We start from the raw sequence: 25669 nt of genomic DNA, 5'->3' as shown, positions 1-25669 counted from the left end.
TTGAGGCTGTTTTTTAGTCACTTCAACAGCCCATGCTTGAAAACAGTCATATCACTGACACTTTTAATCTATTATTTGATCAGCTGAAAAGGGGTGTTGTGAAATCTGTAAAATAAAAAACTCAATGACTGTTTTACACTATACTTTTTCGATCAGGCCATGAGACAGGAATTTGAATTTACAAGTTGCATTTTTCATTTTGCAGAGCTACTAGAGAAGACACACAGAAGAGAAGAAGAAATGGGAGCTCTCCAGGTATATTTTCTGCTCAATTAACTAGCTACATTTTTTGTTAAATTTCTTTAAACATATTGTATTACAGCATTATGATTTTCTGAACTGCCTTATAGCTTAAATTCAGATTTGGAAATATATGCAGACAAATACAGACCCAAAAGCTGGTAATACTCACTGCTGAGTTTTTTCATTGGTTGGGTTAAATTCTCTGGGCTGTGTTACTTTCTTTTGTAAAACTGAATAAAACTGAAAGTAAAGTATTCCAAGTAAGTATTTAAAGCCTCTGAAGCACTAAATGTTCATAGTCACCTTTCTGAGGAAGAATGGACCAGTCAGTATTTGCTAGGACCTGATACAATATTATAAATCCTTATTGTATGTCATCTAGCAGTAAAGTTGTTTGTGCTAAGCACTTTAAATTTGTGCTTAAAAACTTTTACCCCAAGCTCAGCTTTGGAATAGTATTTAAGCATTGCAGTCAAAGAAAGCATACTCCTTTCAATTTAAAATGACTAAGAAAGCAAAAACGGGCTGGAATGTCTGAATTGTGAGGCTCCAGGAGGCTATGAGGGAGGGTAATGTGTGTATTCTTCAGAATACAGAAAGAAAAAAACCTAATTTTTAACAAGAAATTGCTACAAACAATACCCAATATGAACATTAAAAAAGTTTACATGCAATATGAAGAGTATCAATGAGTCAGCATTCTGTAAGTGTATTGAAAGCAGGACATTTGTGAGGGAATTGATGAAGATAAGGCTCCTAAGGAAAATGACATTATGTATTGTCCTCAGTTTTGACCATAGGATTTTGTTTGAAGATAAGCCTTCTCTTCTCATATAATAAATAGAAGGCATTTTGAGGGCTAGAGGTATCAGAGAAGTTAGTGTACAAACAGTCTGATCCAGTAAGAAGAGACAAGTTGCAAGACCCAGAAGTTGCACAACACACCAATCCAGCTGTTTCCTGTTCTAACAAAAATCTTGGCCTGGCTTTCTGGCAGCTCAAGTTCAACAAGGCTGAGAGCTTGTCTGCGTAAGCAGTTTACACAGGTGCATATCTAATTACATCAATGTAAAAAGATCTCCTTTCATGTGAAGCAATTCTCCATCTGCTTTCATGTGAAGTTTCATGGTTGACAAATTGTTCTAATGATATTACTTCTGATTGAATGAGGAGTAATTTTAGACTGCAGGAAGTTGCATCATAGTAGTGTCTTGCATGGCTCTATGTGCCTGCCTGCCTGTCATGTTCCTGATTAAATTGCTTTATTCCTTTCCCTAGCTGGCAGTTCTGTTTAAGTGTGTGAATTATAGTGCTCTGGCTGCTGTTCTTTCATATTCAAATGCTTGATAGCAGTTTTTTCTCCCTTCAGATATCCATGCTTTCACAGTCAAGTGGTGTATAAATTATCCATGGTAAATTTCCTAATACGTTAGATGCTAGTCCAGAAAATTATCTGCTGAGATTGTAAGAGTTTATTATACTTTTAGAATTTGGCAACTATATCATGCACTTTATTTAACGCATGAGTCATTTTGAAAACACTCTTTATTCTATCATTGGAAACATCCTCACTCTAAGACCTTTTTTTCAAAGAAGTCCTCTTTAAATGAAAAAAAATTATTTGAATTGATGTTCATTATCACCAGAAGTTTATGAGCTCTGTAAATACCATCTTTTTTATGGTAATGAGTATGTACTTCATTGCAGAATCTTTAAATAAATACGAGTGTTTGCCACTGCAATTTTGTGGAGGAACAAACATCTCAGAATAAAAATTTCTGAGTTTTCAATATAATACTTTTTGTCATAAGTTTGTTCTGATGCATGGAAATAATCTGTATCTCAGACCTACTTCTAAGGAAGAATAAAGACTTTAGCAGGTGATAGACTACCTTGCCTAAGAAAAAACTGAGTAATATTTGAGTAAGGTAAGAGTTCCCGTAATGTCTTAATGGTCACGTACTCTAAATGGGGACTCACCTAAACACTGGAATATATGTTTTGTCAAATAACTTTAAATACCATACTTAGTCAGGATATAGTACTATCTTGATTTTACTAACTTCATATTTTTCTTAAAAATACTTCAAAAAGGGAAAAGTATGTTGAAATATATACAGTAAATTAGTTAATTCTGGGTTCTCTGTATTTTGTGCTGGATTACAACTGACACAAGTTTGTTTTATTTGTTTGACTAATGTCATCCTGTTATTAATAAAACATTATTCAGAGCTATTTCAGGATGAAAGAATAATGATATAGAATTTACTTTTTAGTTTTCTAAGGAAATGTGTAAAAGAAAACTAAGCCTGATGCTAAGATGATATGAATTCTAAATCATGCTAGATTTACAGTCAGAGATGATCAAAAAAAGAAACAATTTTTTTGGGGTATGTAGGAGTAAAATCAGCTATATTGAAAACCTAATGCACTAATTAAAAAAATATATTGTGGAGTAATTTTTGTAAAATCCTTTCTCACCTTGTTTCTGGATGGTTTCTTATTTTTGGGGCAATTTTCTAAGTGGAATAGTATGATAAAGACATCCAGTGAAGTACAACAGTTCCTACTCAGTGAGTTTTGTACAAAAAACTCTATGTATGAGACCACCAAAACCCCAAAATTAATCCTATTCATCATTCTTTGACTTACACTGTGTTTATATTTTTCACTTTCTAATGGCATCTTGTATTTTGTTTTTAGGAACGTATTATGGCCTTAGAAATGGTAAGTTTCTTAAATTAATTTCCAAACCAATCCCAATTACATTGCTGATAATTTGTCTAAATTATGAGAGCATTATTTATATATATACTTTTCAAAAATTTGCAGTTCTGGGTTTTTAACTGTCATTTTACTTTTAAGAGAAGATGGGATAATTTTGCATTGCAGCTCTCTGTGTTGATCTTTACTACAGTATTTTTGTACTCATTATATGAAATACAATGTATTTCAGTGTTATTTTTCTATACAGTTCAGTCCTCATCCCATCCCTGGGAAGAGATATGTTGTAGATTTCATCCATACAAAAGATGTTATTTTTCTAACACTTCTAATATTTGAGGTCCATGTGATAGATCTAATTATTTCAGTGACTACTCTGTGTGCTTACTTGTTTGGTCAGGGAGGTGCAGGACAGAATCAGTTCATCTGCTCATATCCACACTGCAACTAAAAGAGTAAAGGAACGTAATTTTAACCACTAATTAATATAATTTAATGTGACATTAAGTTGGAAGAACAAAACCTTATGCTTGTACATGCTGTGAATGCATTTTCCAGATGTCCCAGGTAGTCAGTCTGTCAGGTGGAATAGCTGGAATGAGTTTTAGCTTGCCCTATGAATTTGGAACCATTCTTCTTTCCCTTCACGTAGGAATGTCCAATAAAATATCACAAATCGTATGTATCAGGCCCACAGTTCCTTTTCCTGAGAAATCTAGAAAACTTCATCTAAAGAAACCACTACTGAGACAATATCAATGCTGCAAGTATAAATTCTAAAATTTATTTTTGCAAATTACTACTTTATTCTTTCTGATAGTCTCTGCATCTCTGAAAACAGTTTCCAATTTCAAAAATGTATTTTAAATGTATTCAATCTGTTAAAAACATCTTTCATTCAGTCATGAAAGGCCCTTTGGAAATTAGAGTGCTGTGCTGCAGCACCTGCCTTGTGGAAGCAGGAAGCTAATGCTGATGTTCAGTGTCCTGGCACTTCACATGGTGCTGTGTCAGGTGTTGACAGGACATTAATTCTGTTCAGGACCTTCTCTTATTCATGGTTTGCTTACATGACAACCAGTCAGGCATGTATCCACTGACATCCATTTCTCACAAACCATGAGTTAAACTGCCTGCAAATTCCTTGTCCTTTCTGCTTCCAGAGCTATTTTGACACAGGCAGAGGACAGTTGCTTGCAAGTACCCCAATGTCTTGCAAATTCTGTCTCTCTTTTGTGACAAATTTTTCTATTTTTTCTAGAACTTTTCTCCTTTTTTATACTTCCAATGGCTCCGACTTTAGGAAGGAAGATTTGTAAATTATTGTTCAGATAGAAGAAAAGGATGACCTGTTTATCATACTATCCCACTGTTCTCCCTTTCTCTACAATCTACTCACTTGCAACTCCTGCACTTGCCAGTAAAATTGTTGTAGTGGCCATGAGATGAACTTGCCAACTTAGATAATAAAAAAAAAATGTTGGGAAAGAAATGTTATATGAACCTTTCAGATTCCATTCAAAGCTCTGGGTGAATTAACCTTCCAGGCATAGCTTAATTTCAGTGGTTTTGTGAGTTGCAGCAAATGAGGAGGTCCCTTCCCTCTCTCTGAGCCCTGTCAGCTCCTTCTCCTCTCAGCAGTCTCTTTGAGCTGGAAGCTCCATCTCCTGTCTACAGTACTTGGCAGTTTCTTGGGTCTTCTATTTCCTTAGCCAGCTCCTGTTTCCAGAGGAAAGTGCTGTTATTATGAACCTCCTTCAAGATACTACACATACAATCACTCCCTTAAGGAGCCTGAGAACAAATAGTACCCATTTAGAAGAAGCTTTTGGATATTTTGGTTCTTTTTTGCAATCAGATCAATTTTGCTGTATGATTCGATAGGTATACCGCTTCTTGCTCCAGCGAGTTGTGCAGGTCAGGAGCAGAAGCTGGAAGGTGAGGAAGAACAAGGTTTGTTAGACAGACTCACTAGTGGATATAAAAGGAGCTGAAGAACCTAGATGTTTTCTGGAATAATCCTTCAGCTCTTGAGAAGTGCCAGAGAACTAACAGATACAGGCAAAACTGAGATTTTGCGTATCTAGAGATTATGTGTTTTATTTGGCTTTTTTTATTTGGTTTAATGCTGTTAATTAAAGTGAATTTAATTATTTAATAGCTATTAACAAGTAAATATCCTAATTACTTTAGCAATCAATTATTTAGTCTGACATTTTGAGAGAATGAATATGATTAATCTTTCAATTAAATGAGTTATTCTTGAGTATAGTTTAGTTGTTACATACAGGATTTGGCTCTATTTGTAGAGGAAGGTGTATGATTTTTTGGAAAAAAAAAATCTGCATTGTATTCTCAGATGAGGCTACAGTGGAAAGCATATTTATTTCTCATAAAGATGTCAGGATGAATTTTGTAGGTGTACACTGCTACTGTGCTGTGCTTGGGATTTTAGTGGTTTTCTATAAAGTATTCTGTTCTTTGTTTGCATAAGCTGCAAGTCATGTTCCTCTGCCTTACTAGTACTAGTCTGACATAGAAGACTGCAAAATTTAATTTGAAATTAACCACATCCTGAAGTTATTCCAGTGAAGATATGCACTCTATATCCTTTGATCAATAAAACAGCTTGTTGCTTTCAATAGAGAACCCAGAGTGAGGTTACCACTTTTCTAAGAATACTTGGATCAGACTTTTCTGGACACAATTCAGCTTTTTGTTACAATATCCATAAATCTAGGTTAATGTTGGTAATGCTGTAAGTATTCAGCAAAATTCTTACCTTAATATGAATTTTTGGTTCAGTATGAACATTTATGCATTTTGTTGTAATGCATTTTTATGTTCAAGAAAGTAAGGTTTTGAATACCAGTAAAACAAATTTCTGTCTGCATCCACTCAGCAATGTAAAAGCTATTAGATTATTCTCTTGTAGTAGCCGGCTCAAATTTGCATCAGTTTTATGGTTTATCATCCAATTTAAAAGAAGAATTGGAAGGATAACAATACCAAATGCATTTTGTAGAGAGATTATGTGACTGCCTGACACTATCCATTTTTATGTGCTTGTTCTTCATTTCTGTCTCTCTCTGTGTGCCTTCCATCAATAAGTAAGTCTTGCTGTCAGCTCTTGAAATTATTTCATGATTTTCATACTTAGCTTGTATGAATGTTGAGGAAATACTGAATGGAAGGGTTAATACTTTCTTTTCTTCTTTGATTCTGTAGTGTCTTGCCAAAACTACTATTACATCAAAGGCTTTCTGGTCCTCCCAGGACACAGCCATTCTTTGATCTTAAAAAAATGACCAGGAGCAGTTTGAGATCCTCTGTCCTGCCTGCCTCGCCCCTTCCTTTCCTTTCATCGGGGAGCCAGTGTGTCACTTCCCTTTGCTGGGCTTCCCAGGCCTTTCCTCTGCTCATTACCACAAGTGACTTCTGTGTGCTGTGGGCTGGCAGCCCACTGTTTCTTTCCTCCTAATGCTCAGCTTTCTCTTCCCTTCTTCCTTGATGTTATCTTCTCAGCCTACGTATTTATTGCTCTTGTTTAATACCCAGCTACTTGTCCACCCTCTGCCCCCTACTATTTGGCGTTTATCTTGTTCTTTCAGGTTTTTTCTAATGCAATCACCCCTAGTTTTCTAGCCCTCAGAGTGAAAAGCATTTCCTGTGTTCAGATGGAACCTCCTGTGTTTCAGTTTGTGCCCACTGCTTGTCACTGTGCAGCACTGAAAAGAGCCTGGCTCCCTCTTCTTTACACCTTTCCTTCAGATCCGTGTGCACATTGATGAGACCTCCCAGAGCCTTTTTTTCTCCACACTAAACAATCCCAGCTTTCTCAACTTTTCCTCACAGGAGAGATGCTCCAGTCCCTTAAAAATTTGTTGTCCTTTGCTGGACTGGCTCTTTTGTACAGAAGAACCCTGAACTAAAGCCAGCACTCCAAATGTTGGCTGACTAGAGGAGAGGGATCACTTCACTTGACTTGCTGGCAATGCTCCTAGTGAAACCCCTACATGGTCTATCTGTGTTCCTTTCAAAATTAGGAAAATGTGTTCCCCATGTTGCAAATATAGAACATTTTTGCTAAAGTTTAATAAACCAAAATGCTTCGTTTTTTTAATTAGAGAAAGTAAAAATCTCAGGAAAAATGCTTATTGCAAAAGACTTAAGTTATCTAAAATTATTTATTTCAGTTGAACTAGGAGTAGTAGTATACAGTGTTCTCTTTTTTTTTTTTAAAGTAGTGGGTGTATGCATGTAAATGTAATTTTAAAGAGAGATTCTATGAGTTCCTTCCACAGGATCCTCATGAGAAATCAGAGAATCACTGAGGTTGGAAAAACCTCACGTCCAATCTTTGACCGAACACCACCTTGTCAACTAAACTATAGCACCAAGTGCCATGTCCAGTCATTTCTTGAACACTTCCAGGGATCACCCTCCACCCCCTCCCTAGGCAGCCCTTTCTAGTGCCCTTTCAGTGAAGAAATTCTTCCTAATGTCCATTTTAAGGAGCTTGAGACCATTTCTTGTCCCGTCACTTGCCTGGGGAAAGAGACCAACCCCCACCTGGCTACAGCCTCCTCTCAGTCAGTTGTAAAGAGTAATAATGTCCCCCAAGTCTCCTTTTCTCCATGACAAACAACCCAGCTCCCTCAGCTGCTTCTTATATGAATTATGTTGGCCTTTAATCTGTGGAATATGTATCTGAGTTCTTCCACAGAACATAACTTGATAAGACATAGATTTGTGCTTTTTTTTTCTTGGTTTGGTTTGTATATCATAAAATAAGTTAAATTTTGTTTGGCAGCAGACTATTGACTAGATGTTTCTAAAGTGCTGCTAGGTACTTCATTTTAGATTTAAATGCTTCCTATTTGATCTAGGTATAACCATAGGAGCACAGGCATCAGTTACACCTATTACACCTATTTTTCTTTCACTACTGGGAAGCTTTTTATTAAAATAGGGAAATCCATAAGGAAAACTCCTAATTCTTTTCCTACTCTGACACTGATTTGCTGTGAATCCTTGTTTAAATCACTTCTCTTTCTACTTTAATTTTTCTCACCTGAAAAACTGAATGATATTTCTTCTTTTCCATGAAGGCTGTGGTAATTGAATTTTTGCAATGCTTTCTGGAAGGCTTGATGAAATACTGTTGACATAAAAAACTTTAACATAAATTCCATGTAAAGGTTTTTAGCCTGCAATGCTTCATAATGTTAAAGATGAGCAACAAGGAAGTCTTTACCCCTTTTGAGAATGTGTTCTCACTAACATTGCATTACTTTGCACACTCTACTTCTTGTGTCATATTTCTTTTAGTTCCCAGGAATTATATCTGGATGTCTCTGATCAAAATCTTAGTAAACGATAAAGAATGGATTCTCAAAAACTACTGCTATGGACCCCCAGAGTACATGGAACACTGACTGATGATTCACAGAAAGCTAGCTTGCCAAAAGACAACAGTGTCCTCCATGTTTCCAGCTGCTAGCATGCATCAAACAACTGCAAATTCATAAAATAGTTTCCTAATATTTTCCCATGTAAACATTCCCCTAGTTAGCACAGGGATGTCATGTGCTTATGAATGAGAGAAAAGATGGTCCATGTCATTGCAAACAGGAAAGAAAGCATTCATGAAGTTCCTTTAATTAAAATGTGGTCCACCCCATGCAAAAACATCTGGAATCTAAATGGAATGTTCAAGTAGTTTGACATTGGCAATGCATTGTTAGAAAGGTCATTTGTTTTCCATTAGTGTAGTTTTTGCTTAAAAAAATTTACTTGCTGAAACTCTCATGAGACAATGTAATACAGAAAAAAAAGCCAATTGAGCATTGAAATTGTAATTTGATAAAGTTACATGTGTTGCCTACCTTTGTATAGGTAATTTGACTTCTTGATGTGCTGAAATCATCAAAACAGTGGTATATTTGGAATCATGATATACGTGGAATATAAAGATATAAAATGCATTTTTCTGTTTTCTCTGAACTTTCCTTCTCTACATATGATGTACTATTCACAGAATGTTCCGGCTATTGTGGAGTTTGCCTGGTGTATAAAAGTCAGCAGAGCACCTCAGGCCTCCCAAGCAGAACCACCTGCTTAAAAGAAAAGTATTTGATTTATCAGTGGAGAGCTAGAGATTGAAGCTGATAGTGCATAGTTTTACATATCTTAACAGGGAAAGCAAAGAATACTTTTAAACATGCTGTGTGCATCCTGTTCTTGCTATTTTGGTATTCAATACATTAAGGTCATTTAAAAATAAGTCATTTTAGGTCACCTCTAACACTATTTTTTGTTTGAATTGTAACTGCCTGCTGACATGCATTGCAGCCAGTTAAAATGATGTTGCATTTAATCTTTTTATGGTTATTCTTTGGGGATTAGCTAACTGGTACTTAAATCAACTCTTATTTTAAAAAAAATATCTGTGCAATACAGATAGCCATTTGTTTTTACCTACTTCAGAAAAGAAAGGAGCACTGTACTTGAAAGTCAATGAAGTTTGGTTTCTGGTTTATGTTTATCTGTTTTCAATATATTGACTATAAAGGCAAACCTCAGGAGTACTATATACAAACCTGCTTTGATTTATTTGCATTTAGCATTGCAGCTTTGAGACTAAAAATAAAATGTGTCTGATTTTGATTTAGATCTGTCCCTTGAGACAGTGTGAAACCGTCTATTACCAAGAACACATCAGTATAGGAGGTTTAACTGTTCACATGCAGTTTAAACATCAAAGTGTTTGTATGAAGTCATGGAAAATAAGTGATTTGTTTTGTCATTCTCTGTGAAAAATAGAATGCCCCTTTTAAAAGTAAATAGTCTTTATTTTAAAAACAGAAAGATTAGTAGCACTCAGTCTATCGAAGAGCACTGTTGTTAAGTAAAATTCCATTAATACTGCCTCAGACAGTACAATGGGTGTTTTTTCCTCTTATCAGTACCATCAGTGCACTGGGTCAGTACCTGCTGTTGCTTGTTATACAGAAGTAGACAGATGTGATTGCTGTCTTTAGGATTATTTTTATGCATTATGGCATACAGCTCTCTGATTTCTGGGAAAAAATTTAACAGTACTTAATTGGCCTCTATATCAGGTGTTTCTAGCATCCTTGTCCATGTTTTATCTGTGTGGCTAAATCTGTCTTTTTAATAGAATAGAGTATAGTCATTAATGATACAAGTATGGCATTTGAACCATCTTGAGGAGGTTGCTGTCATTCTCATTAATTACCAGGCCACTTCTATGGACCAGCTAAAAGCTCTTTGATCATCTTTCCCTCACATTCTTCAATGTATTTCTTTGTTGCCATCTTCCTTACTGAACCTCTCCTAACAACAAAAGTTGCTTTTTTTCTGTTTTTATTTGCACATCACTACCATTCTTTTCATTTGTTTTATGGAAAAGACACATTTCTGTCCCTGAAAATGTTAGTGTGTGAATTATCCTATTCAAGTCCCTCAAGACTGCTCAGAAGACTGTGAGAATTTTACAATATAAAAAGAACCGTTCTGGTCAAGACCAAAGGTCAATCTAGCCCAGCTATTGACATTGCAACAATGGCCCAAGTAAAATCCTCAGGGAAGACTGTATGAGCAGGACTAACATGTATTTTGTTTCCCATTCATTCATTCTGATTCCAGCTGTTCAAAGTTCAAAGGCTTCCAGACTTAATGTAGTTTCTGTGAATTTGGAACCATTCTATGGTCTTCCCTCATTCATGAACTTGCCCAGTTTTCTGCTTAAAGCCATATAAAATTTTCTATCTTTATGTGACTTCTGATTTTACACAAATTGGTAATTAGTCTTCGCAGGCAACTCTCTTACTGGGTGAAGAGTCCTATTCTTTAGAGTACTGTGTTAATAATTTCTCACTTGGAGACAGGACGCCATGGCTTTGAAAATTCTTGTTCAACTTCTCTGACCTTTCCCTTTTTCCCTTTTGAAATAAAAATCTACATCTGCACTCAGCAGTCAAGATGCAGTTGGATTAATGATTTGGGACAGTTATGTTTTCTGGCTTTTTTTATCCTTTCCTGATTATATTGAGTGTTGATTTTGGTTTTCTGATTGATACTGAGCACTGCATTAGCAGATTCTTGGTAATATGCATCACTACCCATGATCTGCTTCCTGAGCAGCAATGGTTACCTTAGAGCCCATCATTTTGAATGTGAAGTTAGATTTAAACTTTAGGAGTCTAAAACACCTTTCAGAAATCCAAGTAGCTTGTACCATTCTTTATCCACATGATTCTCAACAAAACCAAAAAACCAAAGACTGAATATGCATCTAACCCAAAGGCTGGTCTTCTTCTGCTCTCAGGATTATATTTAATCTAATAAATATTTCAGGATTATATTTAATCTAATAAATCTAATCCATAACTAATAAGGATTAGCAGAGAAACGGCTAATTTTTTTCCACTACAAAAAGTGCATGAAATAGAATAGAGGGGATATATTTAGGAGACACTTTGGAAGAACAGATGATTAGCATCTTCCTTAAATTCATTTACAGACAGTGTTGACATGAGGTTTTGGCATTGAAATTAGAGAAGGAATTGAAAAATTAATGGCTTAAGGCATAGGCTTACACCTAGGGCCTGAGTTCTTTTTTTTTTTATGAGAACAGATCAGAGGTCGTCTGTATTAAAACAAGGTGGGTAAATGGATAGATAGATATCTATATACATATCTTTGCATACATGTAATTGCAGAAACAAAAGAACGAGTCTCATATTCTCTATCTAATTTAGTTTATTGGTACTGAATATTGACTACAAGTTCAGTCCAAGTTAGCTGCAAATGAATCCCATTGTTTATAAAATTTGACCTTTTTTTGTTATGAGTATTTCTTAAAACCTTAAAACCAGAATGTTAGGAACTAACAATGAGGTTGACATCACTGCTTTTAAACAGATGGTGTGTCCTCATTTATGTTACCTTGTTCATTTCTGATTCTACACTCCTCACTCCTAGTCTCCATCTTTTTAAAGTTGACGCCACTTGTGCAGAGAAGTTCCCATTGAGTTTTCTTCTCCTGTTGTGGCTGAAACTTTTAGTCTCTGGGATCTAAATGGAATGTTTTTCATCGTGGTCAGACTGAGATTTTCCACAACTAGTAACAGAGCTTTTGTAGTTAAGAGCAAGTTAACTTGGTTTGCACAGGCCTTACAGCATAATATTAGATTTCAGGATTGATGGATTTTATTTGTTTTAAGATTTTGCTTTAAAGTACCAAGGCAGTAATATGATTAATGAAGCCCATTACTGGTAGATTGAATACGAGACTAGCAGAACCTTATCAATAGAAATGTGATTTTGAGAATTATGGAGGAAATACTAACTTGTAATACTAACAGTTGTTCAGAAAGTACAAACAGTTCTGGTTTTACTTGCTCTTTGGCAAATAATAGAAGGGCAGCCTTTGAGAAGATGCAGAGGCATCTGACCTGTGGGACATGACTGTTCTTTGTGCATGATAACCAACTTCCTCTGCACACAAAACCAAAACCATTATATTTATTTTCTTCAGTTCTTTGCCGTTTGCAATAGGCTGCATTTTTTGTCTGGTGGGTGTGAATGTGAAATCTTAATGTTGAGGCCAAACCTAACTCTTCCTAGAGTGGTAATTCAGTAGTACATACCATATGCCTAATATGGTATGCCTAATTTTTCAGTAGTACATACCAAATGTGTGTGTGGTAACCAAAACTGCACACAGGACTCAAGGGGGTCATAAAAGGAGATCAGGTTTGATAATAAGAGGACTTTCCTGTCATGAAATGAAGACAGCTGTGAGCAATGATGATGTTGTCTCTCAGGTGTTTTTCAATACCTCCTAGCATAATCTATTCCATAACTTTACCAGGCAGTAAAGGGAAACTGACAGTCCTGTAATTCCTGGGGTTCCTCTTTCTTGCCCTTCTTTAAAATTGTGACAAGGTTCACCAGCTTCCAGTAATCTGGAACTGCTCCGGATTCCCAAGACCACTCAAAAAATATCAAGAGAGGTTTTGTGATGACATCAACTGGCTCTTGAAGAAATCTTGAATGAATGCCTTCATGCCCCATAGACTTGTAGGGATGCAACTGAAGCAGCAAATCCCACACAAGTTCAGGGTCGACTGGGAGTTGATCATCTCACAGTCATGGTCCTTCTGCTTAGTGCACTGTGATCCCCTTGGTCGATCATCCTCTATTAGAAGACAGAGGCAAAGAATGCATTAAATGCCATTGCCTCTCTCTGTCCTTGTTTGACCATCCTCATCCTGTAAAGGGATGAGGGTTTTCTTGCACTGCCTATTGCCATGAATATATTTTTAAAAACTCTTTTTATCGTCCTCCACATTTCTGGCCAGCTTCAATTCCAGTAGAGCTTTGGCTCCATGAATTTTCTCCCTACAGTGACAAGCTGTACAGTGACTCTGTGTTCTTCCCATATCTGTAACGTCTCTTATTCTAGTCCCTGGAGACAGCAGACTTCCCTGTGAGCTGGCTCCAGTCTGCATAAGGAGGTCCTCCATTTGCTTTAGAAGGGTGTTTCCTATTACAACTACCCTTCATTTTCCTGTTAACAGAGGTCTTGGTGCAGAGTACAGGTGGTGTTGTTTTAGGAGGCCACACTATCCCAGAAGGACTCCACTCACCTCATCAGTAGTCTGGCCTTCTGGTTCCAGAGCCTCACATGTATTGTAGAGGGTGCCAGTCCTGCGTGTCAAATTCTGAGAAGGTGGAGGAACCTTCCTCCTAGTACATGCTGTGACCTGCTTCCAGCCTTCACCTTCTAACAGACCTTTGGCTAACAGTCCTTTGACTAATTACCCTGCAGTGTTCTGAGTGCATCTGCTTCTCCACTATAGAGGAGGTTCATGACTCCTGAGAGTCCTGAGACTGTGAGACACTGAAAATAATCAGTTTGTCTTTTGCTTGTTTGCTCAAACACTATGTAGCCTGTTCACTTCCTCCTGTAGCTGGCGATCAGCTCCTTAAGCACAGCTCACCTTCTGCAAAAGAATGGTGAGCCCCAGCCTCATGAAGAGGTACCAGGCACGTGTGGCAGCCTCTGACCTGGAGAGCTCCATCTCCCATCAGCAGGTCTGGATGGCTGGCTGGAGCCTCTGGCATGGCTGCTTCAGTGAGTCCCACAGCTACTTGTGATTGAACTTTAGGGCGAGTCAACACCCTAACTGAGGAAGCTTGAACTAGTATGCTAATAAGACTGGGGTTTGTAATATGTGAGATGGCTGAAAGAATGGTTTTGTTTTTAATGTTTTAACTTGTGTTCTGTTCTTTAGAGTACCCGAGTGGCTTTAAACCACCTGGAGTCTGTGCCTGAGAAACTGAGCCTGTTAGAAGAGTGCAGAGATACTGGGGTGAGAAAGATTTCATTTGACTCTCTCAGTGCTTCTAAAATATTTTGGTTAATTAATAATATCTATGATGTACAGATAAGTTGTTTAATAAGATATTTACAGTTGCATATGTATGTATTATATAGACAGAAACATACTGAAATTTATTTTCATGTTTATATGGATCTTTTTGAAGTTATAAATTTAGTTCTAATTATTAATACTGCTCCATAATGTAGGCAAACATGATAACTGGGCATAACAGGTCATGTGTTAATTACTGTTTCAGAATATTTTTATGGAGCGGTAAATTCTGATATTACATGTTAAAAAATGAAAGTTTTATAATTAAATGAATTATGCCAGTTGTTTCAATATTTATCTTAATGAGTGAAATAGATGATCTTTATAACTTTTTTGGTTTGTTTTGACATAATTACAATACTTCTTACTTATTTTTGCAGCACCATTATCCAATTAAGATGTGTTTGGACACAGTAGGGCATATTGACAGTAGCGGTGACATACTGTCAAGAGTGATAAGGCTCACGTTAGATTTTCAGTGGCTAAGTGGCTAAACCCCTGTACCATAGTTACTTTCCATTTATGAGATGGATGGTTTAATAGAAAAAAATCTGTAGCTTCCTTGCACAATATAAATTTTAAATCAGTATTAAATGACAGATCAACAAATACATAATGATTTGCATTTTATTTGATATGTAAAATTTCTTAACCTGTGGTTGTCATAAATATTTCAAAACATACTTGTTTGGAGCATTATTTATTTTGTGTTCCTGCACGAGGTCATCAGATAATAATTCTACGCCATTTTATTGCTGTCATCATCAACAGATTTGGTAATGCAAGTACTGGTTAAAATATTTGGGTTTTTTATGAACAATATTGTTGAGATGTATAGTTGTAATTTCACATTCCACGTATCCCCAGAGCAGCTTTTTTGCTCTGACAGAGGTTTATGTTTACCTTCTGTTTCTACTAAAAGAAAAATTTTGTTCTCAGCAGGCATCTGCAATCTCCTTCACGCTTGCCCTCTCACACTTAACACTGCTCTGAAATTACACTGTAATTTTCTGGTTTGCTGTAGTTATAACAGGCAATATTTGTGAGATTGGAATGCAAAATCTTTGGTTTCAGTCGGGCTTTGTCCTTCTCCATCATGCTTAATTTTTTAAATATGGTTTTCTGAAGATGAGCCCCTACCAACACAGTGTTTTGTTTAAGAAATAATTTATTATTCAAGAGGGCTAAGCTTTATGCCTTAGCTTTGAGAAGGATGTCAGTTTGGAGCTTTGTTACTGTTTGCAAATAACATATTGGATTTTTTTGTACAATAGCTAGCAAGGTCTTCCTTCAATGTTTTCATAGGAAGGGAGAAGGCAAGAGGAAGTAAGTTTTGGTAAACCTCCTGGGTTGTCCAGGAGGTTTGCTAATTCAAGTGATTTATGTTTTCTTGTTGAAAATACTGTTTTGTCCATATCCTTTTTTTTCTTCAAGTGCTTGTTTCCATAGTGTTGAAATTAATTTTCCACCATTGCAGAATTTTTCTTAGAAGGTATGTTATTGCTGAAGTTTGGAAAGTGCTACAAGAAATCATTTGACAATTAAGGATAAGGCCATTTTCATTTTGATCTGCATGTATTTTAACATTATTTTTCTGTACATAGCATTATGCTTTTGTATGATGCCTGTAGTTCAGCCTCTGAAAGTTAGTTCTTAATTCGTTCTTGCTGTGGTGAAAATCCTTGATGATATCTGTGTTTACAATAGTTAGAATTTCTACTACTTTTTACATTATGAAATCATCTAAATCTTCAAATTAATTTCTAGGAGTCCCATTGCCGAAGGGAGATGATTGAGGAGAGGTATATGAGGTATAAAGACATAGTGACTTCTTTGCAGCAACAGCTGGAAGATTCAAAGCAAAGAGTTGGGCAAGTCAAGGTATGTGTGTGTACTCCACTTCTGTGTCCCAATTATTTTCAATCAGCACATAACCTTATCTTTTTAACTTCTAGTACAAACACAGACTGAAATCATGCATGAATGTTTCTGTTTCATATAGCTGCCATGGCTGATGGCATGGCAGGTATATTGACATGGCATGAAATTTGATGAATTAAAGGTTGCTTTCATTGTACCCATGCCATGGATACTTTCCAAAAAATCTTTCAGCTTTCACAAAAAGGTATCTTACTGTGTCTTACTACTCTGAAGTGTTTACCTGCTTTGTCAAATTGCTGTCTACAGCAATTTTTAATTGTTCAATTTTCTCTTGTCCTTTCAAGTAAAAGGTATAGATAGAAACCTGTTTCCCCTATAAAAAGGTTGACTAATTTATAAATTACATGTAGTAATTCTTCAGTAGCTGATATTTGCATTTATTGGAAGCAATTCTGTGTGATGTCTCTTTCATACATAAATGAAATCCAGGCAAACAGAAGGGAAGTGATTTGCTAAAGGTCATTATTTATTTATTTTACTGTTTACTGGACTTACAGCAGTGCTAAGCATGAATAACTAACTCCCTACAATACAAATCCAGTGCTCTTCTTTAGAAACTTTGCCTGTAATGAGTTCAACTTTCCAATTATTAACATGCTTTCTTTCCCTTAGTAGCTTGTTCATTGTCATATCACTGTCATTATAATAGCAGCTTACTTCAGCAGAATTACAATTTCTTATGCAAGTGTTTGAAATAAGTGATCTGACCTGAAGAATCATACTAGTATTTCTGCTACATGTCTCAGTCAAATCAGTTTCTTTGGCAATGCATCAAACCTGTGTCCCTAAGCAATTGAGCTCAAATTGAGGATCACACACTCTATGAAAAAGATAGAAAGATGTTTGTGTTCCCCAACTTGTATGTAACCGTCTTCCTTCTGTAAAATGAGGACATATTTAAAACATGTCTTTTAAAAAGTGGAAAAGGTAAAATAAATACAGAATGTTTTAGCTTAGGAAGTTGCTGTTGTGAGAAGGTACTAAGTTACTTGAAAAAGCTATCTTGCTCTTCTGTAAGAAAGAATTGAAAGGAGGAAACAGGCACAATTAGTATGTTGCTGGTGATGATCTTCAGTATTTTGAATTTCTTTTCCCTCCACACAAGCATTACTAAGTCAGTAGCTACTGAAATTTGGAAAACATTGAAAAGCTAAGTGGAATGCAATCAGCTGACGGTAGAACATAACATTGCACTAAGCTGACTGAACTTACTGAGCTTGTGTGATTTGAACTCAATAATCAGAATCCAGTACAAAGCTGATTCCAAAATAATTCTCTTTCTTTAGACAACTGAGAGCATTTAATGGTTTCCATTTAGTCAGGCCTAATTGGGTTTTTGCATGACATACAGTACTCTTTGCTGTCACGGCTGCTGCAAATAGAACAGAATGTTCAAAACCAAGTAACAGACGGGTGCTAATCTGATTTCAGTGATCACGCTAGCTTAGACTAAAAAAAACCTTTTTAATGCTTGCCTTTCTTACCCTCCTTTGAAACTAACTCAAATGCCATTTATTTATTTATTTTACTGTTTGTCAGTTGGGAGTCTCTAAAACTGATTGCTGGAAGAGTGTAGGTTTGAGGACACCAAAGTTGATTCTTTCTGATATTTTTGGTTCACACTGTATACATACTGCCCCTGCTATACAAAGTAGACAGATACTTAATAGGTGATAAGAAAATCCATGTTTCTTATAAAATTTTTACATTGATCATTTTAGATGGAATTACTTCTGAAATGAATCTTCTTCCTCTGTTATGTTTTTCTTTCTAGCCTTTCTTATATTACACTTGTTTCAGCTTGCTTGCCAACATTGATCTCAGACAGGCATTATCTAATCTTGTGTCCCAGTCTTTTCATTTTAAGGAGGAAAAATTAAACCAAAGTTGAAAAAAAAGCAGATCTTTTTCTTTCTTTCTTATGATTTCTTTTGTCCCTACTCAATCTTCCTACTCTTCTGTAGTCTTGTCAGAGGGCTTTAAAATACCTGTTGCTTAGAAGTCCAAAAAAATCATAATTTCTATTTGTATGTTTTAAAATGGAAGATTTCCAGTAACAAAAGTAGGCCATAGGCTTTGGAGGATACCATAAGGTACAACAGTCTTGATTTTTCAACGAAGAAAGGGCCAAATAATAGTAGATGAAGATGAAATTGGGGGAAAACTTCATAAATATAACATATTAAAAGAAAATAGCAACACCAGCAAAATCAAAGCAGAAAGCCAGAGGAAAACTAGAGATAAATATTTTCATGTAGAGATATAAATATTTTAGGGGAGTTTCCCTGCCACAGATGATTGACCATCTACTCAAACACAGCAGATGTAATTGTCCATGAAGCACATGACAAAAGGCACATTCTATGCATTAATATTTCTGTAAAAAGAAAGCCATTTTGTATTGCAGGTACTGGTAGAAGCACCTTTCTTATTTAAAAACTCTTCTTTTAAAGCATTTCTGGAAGCAGAATGGAAAGACAAAAATGTTTTTTATTCTTTAAAAATTGTTATTGTTCTATGAACACTTTAGGTATTAAGTCTCTCATCAGCACATAAGGGGATTAATATGTATAATTCCCATTAGTCTTAACAGGAGTAAATCCTTCTTCAGTGATGGAACAAAAGCTTATTGTATCTCTAAGTTAGTGTAAATTTTTTTTTGTTTAGTTTTCAAATCTTATGTATCAATGTAAAATTAAGTATCAACATAAATGATAAATTGCAAGATGTTTTAAGAAAATTCCTTGAGGCTTTTTATGATAAGAATTCAGCAGTAATATTGTTTGTTTTATGAATTGATGCATTTATTCATTATGACTTCTTCTCATTTCAAGAAACTGAGTAATTTGGATACCAAGCCAAGCTTTTAATCTCATTTTGGATTGTATTATAACTGGGGACTACTTGCTGCAGAGCTAATAGAGATTTTTCAGGGATTTTTGTTTAAATGACATTTTTAAATTTATCTTCTCTTTTTAGCTTATAGACCAAATGACTTTCCTCACCAAAAAGCTATGCTGTATGGGTTTAGCCATAAATAGTAACATTGTACTTAAGACTTTATGTAATGGTTTAACAAAAACATTCAAAAGCACCTTTAAGTATTTTGACATGAGAAATCTATGAACTTTAAGTTTCCTCAGTGGCAGAGAAATTAGATTTATATTTATTACTACTTGTGGAATTAGTATGAACCATTCATTGATGAGGAAGTCATTATTCACTGATGTCTGCCCTGCTGATATGGTGTATGCTGAGCTGTGCATGTGATGTGAATAGGAAAGAGCATTTTTACAACATGCTGTAGTGGCAAAGACTTGCAGTGATGCCAGTGCTTTTCTCAAGGCAAAGCAGTTTTTCGCAGACATTTTATAGTGGTGAAGTGGGGATAAAACTCGTAAGCAAATTAATTTGAACCTAAGTGCAATACTGAGAATTCAGAGAATTCAAATCAGTCTTTTCCAGAGCGCGTCTGAAATCACAGCATGTGCCTGTCTGTGTGCTACTAGTTTTTGTTAAAGTTTGCAGCTGCTTGATAGTAACAGATAAAATTATTTTTATCTGGTTCCCATAGGATGTGAAAATGGATGCTGAAATTTCTGATGTAGAAGTGGCTGCTCATTCTAGCTGGCGAACTCAAAACAGCTTTTTGTGCAGCTCACCGCTTTCAAGTTCAGGTTGTAAGTATTATATCACAGAAAAAAAGTGGTAACACAGTGTTTTCTTCTAATTTTTTTTTTTCCTTGATGAGTGAGATGCTGCTTTTCAGAAGTGCTGGAACCATCTTAAGTATCCTACTGTGTTTTAGTTTTAGATGCTGGATGGATGTCTTTGCCTAGGAAGTACTTCATTACATCCCACTGACAGTTGTTTGGGTTTTTTTGGCTGGGACATGAAGTATATTTTGTTTATCTATTGCAAAGAAAAGGGCTGCTGTTGAATTCTGAATCTCTGCTTAACAAGTCATACCTCTGTAAGCTGTGTAGACCCTCTGGTCTTCTGAGGGACCACAGAGATATCCTCAAACATGGATTCTTTCCAAGATCTTTCATGTGTGCCAGTTAGTCCCATGCTTGTGTAGCATTTTCTCAGTGAAAGTTGAATTCACTAATTCTACTTCAATAGTGTTTTTAACTGTTTTTTCTTTACCCCCATGTGCATATACAACTTGTGTTCATGTGAAGTAATGGGATCTCTGATTCAGATGAGAAATGCTCAATAAAACATAGGGCTTATTAGGTCTTGATTGGGTATGTAGGCACGCCTTTGCATGAATGTCAAAAGTAACTTAAAACCCCAGTTTTTAAGGGTGTTTTTAAGCATATCAGTACAAGGATATCAAAATACTTTTCTTCAGAAGGGTATCATCTTCCATTTATTTTCAGTATAGCCAGTTTGTGTACTGGGAACCTATTTAGAAAGTTGCATTCTCTTGAAGCCTATTTCAGGCTTCATTGCACTTTGAAATGTTGCATCTTTCTATGAGTGCAGTGGTACATTTCTGCTCACCAGTAAGTCTTGAGCTGATCTGATGAGGTTAAAGGTAATTGGTTTCTCTTCCTTTCAGAATCGATGGGTTGGGGTTAGTATCTTTTTGCAGAGCATATTGAATAACAGTAGTGGGAATAAAGCACAGGAGATAATACCTCTGTATCATCTGTACTGCAGGAACACTTTACCTTGACTCAAAGTTGATTTTTCTGTTTTCCCAAACCTCATCCCTGTCAAAGTCTTGCAAATCAAAGTACAGCTGAACCTGTTTTGGGTATAGAAAAGAAGTAACCGATGCCTCACAGAATGTTCAGATAAATGGCCTCCAGCAGTCCTTTCCAGTCCCAAGAATTCCAAAACTGGTCACTGCAAAAATTTACTGAAACTTAAAAATACAGCATAAGTGTTCCTAAACTATTTCAATGTCTTTATACTGCTTAACCTGAATTAAACAAGCTAGGACTTTGTTGCTTTAAAACTTTTTAATAAATTTTAGGGAGTTCTAAGAGAAGTAGGATCCATGTGATCTGAATACCAATCTGATGAAACAGTTGTGCATGTTTATTCTCTGATTCAACTGTTTTTTACCAGCACTAAGTACTAAATTTTCTGGAAATAAAAAAATAAATTATTAACAAAAGACAGTGGTGATTCAATTCACTACTTAGTCCTTATGGCACTGAAACATGTGGATTACTCCACAGACTTTGGTTTTTGACTGATTGTCACTTTATGCTGAAACTGATTTCCACCAGTCAAATGTGTATTTTGAAGTTGTTGGTATAGTTCTTGAGGACAGTGAAAATTCTGCTGTGGTATTAGCATTAAGGAGATTATTCAGTGAGTGGCAAATAAAAAAATTGCTACTTCACTCATGATAGTCAGAAAAACATAATGAACTTTAAATTTCAGAAATGGTATTAATTAATTATCATTTGAGACTTTGACAGTGAAGTATAATTTGTCATCTTTGCTCCGAAACCTACTGTAGCTTTTAATAAATCTTCCTATACATGTCATCATCTATTTTCTGTGATTAATTATCTCCTTCTTCAGAAACAGAAGGATGGAAATTTTTTTCCTTCATTTGCCTTTTGGAGCGGTTTGCAAGCCTTTGTGATTTATATTTCCCCATTCCATCTCTCTTCAACTCATGAAGCCTTACAGACTATAGATTCAATAACTAATACTAGAAGCTTCCTTCCCAATGTGAGTTTCCTATGACTTGTGGAGAGTACCCAGAAGGACAGCAGACTCATTTTTTATAATTTAACTTATTTGTGAGGGAGATTGTGGGATTTAAGTTTAAAATTGGTTGACGAAAGAAGGACAAATAGTATGGGAAAATAAATAAGGGAACAACAATCTATTTCCATATATATACAAATATGTTTACCAAAAATTTACCAATGCAGCAAGCAGTTAAAAGGAAAGTAATTAACATCAACATTGTGTTTTGTTTCTGGTATAATTTCTGCAATTATAACAGCTTTTCCATTATAAACATATTTTAAAATATGTTGAGGGAACGCGCTTTTATTTCTGTACCCATTTTCTTAGAAATTAAGAAGTTGAAATGCGAAAGTAATTTATTCAAGGAAGCATTCACTAGATGTGGTTTGCAGTCCATATTATTATCAGACCAAAATGGTTGGTCCAGCCAGTCACTACTAGTTGTTATCTAAAGAATAATCCTCAGAAACTGTTTTTATGGCCACTGTATTTTCCTGAAATTTTGATTACGAAAGTCCCTTGGGTTACACATGCTTTGCATTAACTTTGTGCATTGAGTCCTGCCTTTCTCTTTGCACATTTCATCACTTTGAGGCTTTAACCTGGATGGTTTCCCAGAAACCATATGTCTTAGAGGTTTTCTATTGTTGTTGGGAATTTATATTCCAGGGCTTCATAAGTTGTGATGGACAACACTTTTGTGTCAACATGGTATGTAGTAGGACTGATACCACAACTGAATAAAACCAAGCTGTCCTGAATGTAGGCTTTATTGTCAGAACAATTAACTTCTGCACTGTATTGCTGGTGCCTGTCTTTATCCCTCTATGTATACTTTTTCATAAATTCTTAAGACTATTTTTATTGGCATTTATAAATAATGTAATGTACTTACATTAAAAAGACATTGCAACATGACTATGCTGTGGACACCCTTCTAGAACAAAACCTAGGGCTGCTTAAGCATAAGAACTTGGAATGACTGGAAACTTGACATCATCACTTCGAAAAATGCGAATTGAATTAGTTAAGCAATGAACTTTATGATTTTTTGCCTTACTTTGAATACTGTCCACAGGAGGTACCACTGACATAGCATACAGCAGCAAAGCTTTGAACCAATTCTGAAAATTTTATGCTGAATACTTAGAACTCACTGTTATACCAATGTCCCAAACACAGTGATTTCATTCTTCTGAAAGTGGAAACATCTCACCCCTCCTAACCAAACTGTGAAGTCTTGCTCCTTGTTAAATAACTTCTGGTTATGTATTGCTACAACTTTACTGGATTGTTAGAAATTGCACTCTGGATATTCAGTAGGATGACTTTTCTTCCATGCTTGTGCTATAAAGAAGGCCATTAGAAGAAGGATATGTATAAGCTGCTAGCCACTTTCCTTCCCTTAATTTCTGCCTTTTGCTAAATGTTTGGGTGTTTGATTTTTTTTTCTTCAGCATTATATGAAAAGATGTTTTGTCAATTCATATTGTTTGGATTTTGATGCAATATATTTTTAGAAATAAGCATTATATGTGTACTCTTCTGTGAAGGTATATACACAGTATGACATTGTATGAGCACCTGTTCAGTGTCACTTGGTGACTTAAGTCCATTTTTTTGGTAAAGATATTCCTTCACAAATTTATTGAGAGGTTTGTCTTATTTAAACAAAAATTCTGGAAAAATAAATGGAAAATATTTCTTAGTGTAAGAATCAATTTTTTTAAACAGAATCTACATTTCTTGTGTATAAGAAAGCTCATGGCTATGCCTGTATTATAGAGTATTAAAATCAATTTCTCTAGAAAACAAAGAAAATATTATATTCTCAGTTATAAATATTGAATATATTACTTGCTGAATAAATTATAATATCATATAATGAAATACATGTTTTAAATAAAAACTAATGGCCAGTCAACCAAATCCAAGAATCATAGGTTTGAAAAGGCCTCTAAGATCATTGAGTCTGACTTAATATATGATTCTGAAAATGCTTAATCACCTTTTTTGTGTGACTTATTTCTAGCACTTACGAAAGGGATGGTTCCTTTGGATACAAGTGGCACCAAGGAAGATGCTACTAATGTTGCTGTTAGTGAAAAGAAGCTGCAAGCAGAAGGAGGAAAGCTATAGAATATGTTATGAAACCACATCAGTTTTCTCTGTGGTAAATTCCATTCCACTTTTTTTTTTGGTTTTGAACAGTAGTAATTCCATCTGCTGTAGGAGTGATGCACCCTTAATGATTCAACAATTGCCAAACACTCAAATGAAAGAGCACCAAGACTAACTCTAATGAACTCTTTTGATAATTTAGGTGACTTGCACACCAAAGGCTTTCCGAGATTTTGCTATTCTCTTGTATTTGTTTCTGCAATCCACTTAGACTATATTTATTGTATTCCTGAAATACTGTGAAATGAAATACCTGTGACATTAATCTTTGCTATGAGCTTATTTACCCCTATACAGGAATTGTTCTGACACTTGTTTTTTAATTATGTTTAATAACATTATTAATAATGAAAAAACATTCAGAAGTTGCCTATTACTATGATAGAGAATAATTATACAGTGTTGTACAGACACATTTGTGATTTAGGTCCCTCAGTTTGAAAAAATCGTTTAAGAAAGAGGTGATAAAACAAAATTTTCTCAAAGCAAATAAAAACCCAGCTTGGTTTTGGGTTCAGCATATATGTATTATAAGTTGTCTAGAATTATTCTTTTGGCCAGCACGCTTTTATTAGATGGCCTCAATTAGGCACTTTAAAGAATCTGAATCTCACCCATCTGTATCAAGAGTGTTGAACGGCACTTCTTTGTGGCTGTGAAAATTTTAAAAGCAATGTTTAATGTTCATTTATTTATTCTGTTTTGTTCTCTATTGGAGAAGATGTGTTATATTGATTGTAAAATACTATGGAAATAGAATATTGCTCATTTGTATTAGTTCAGATATCACTATTCTAAACAAATTAGACACAATTTTGTGTTACAGTGGTCTCAAAGAGCAAATCAGAGAATTTTCTGTCTAAGAATTCTGCTGTCTAAAGAAATGCAAGTGTTTCTGATGGTTCTTGTTTCATTTTTCTCTCAGCTACTTCTGGCTGGATCACTGCTAGTGTGCCTTAAAAGATTTGCCAAAGCTACCAGGGTACTGTAGCAACATTAACACCATTCAAACAATTCTGTTTTGCAGACTTCTGTCATATTTAGGAAGTCTATTTCTCCTCTGAAACACTGTTATTTTTTAGCACTGTAGGTGTCTCAGGTATAATTCATAGGCCATGATGTGCCATCTCAAAAGAGGACTCTTTTTTTTTTTTTTTTTTCAATACTCTGATGAAGTGTTCTGTAGTCCCAGTGGGTGCTCTGGACCGTGCACTTCTTGACAATCACCTTGTGTTCATCCTGTTTCAAACAGAACAACACACTGAGAACATCAAAATCTGAACACAGAAATGAGAAAAAGATTGAGTTTATTGTCTGTTCATTTTCCATGAACTTAAATTGCTTAAAAGTAAAAAAAAAAAAATCTGACATGGTTAAAAGTTTTCTTA

The 25669-nt window shown here is 35.4% G+C and overlaps 1 protein-coding gene across 1 annotated transcript in view; it reads left to right on the top strand.

Annotated features, from left to right (window-relative positions):
- The window catches only part of CEP128 (centrosomal protein 128), a 95023-nt gene extending 69608 nt beyond the window's left edge, over nt 1–25415 (top strand). The window contains exons 19-24 of the mRNA XM_066552710.1: nt 206–255; nt 2947–2970; nt 14295–14372; nt 16203–16316; nt 19951–20056; nt 24133–25415. Coding sequence (XP_066408807.1) covers nt 206–255; nt 2947–2970; nt 14295–14372; nt 16203–16316; nt 19951–20056; nt 24133–24239 — 479 coding nt within the window. The 3' untranslated portion in view covers nt 24240–25415. The remainder of the gene's footprint in view (nt 1–205; nt 256–2946; nt 2971–14294; nt 14373–16202; nt 16317–19950; nt 20057–24132) is intronic.
- The last annotated feature ends 254 nt before the right edge of the window (nt 25416–25669 follow it).

Source organism: Molothrus aeneus, chromosome 6 (assembly GCF_037042795.1).
Source record: "Molothrus aeneus isolate 106 chromosome 6, BPBGC_Maene_1.0, whole genome shotgun sequence".
In the NCBI taxonomy this organism is placed as follows: domain Eukaryota; kingdom Metazoa; phylum Chordata; class Aves; order Passeriformes; family Icteridae; genus Molothrus; species Molothrus aeneus.
This window is presented reverse-complemented; position numbering and strand designations above follow the sequence as displayed.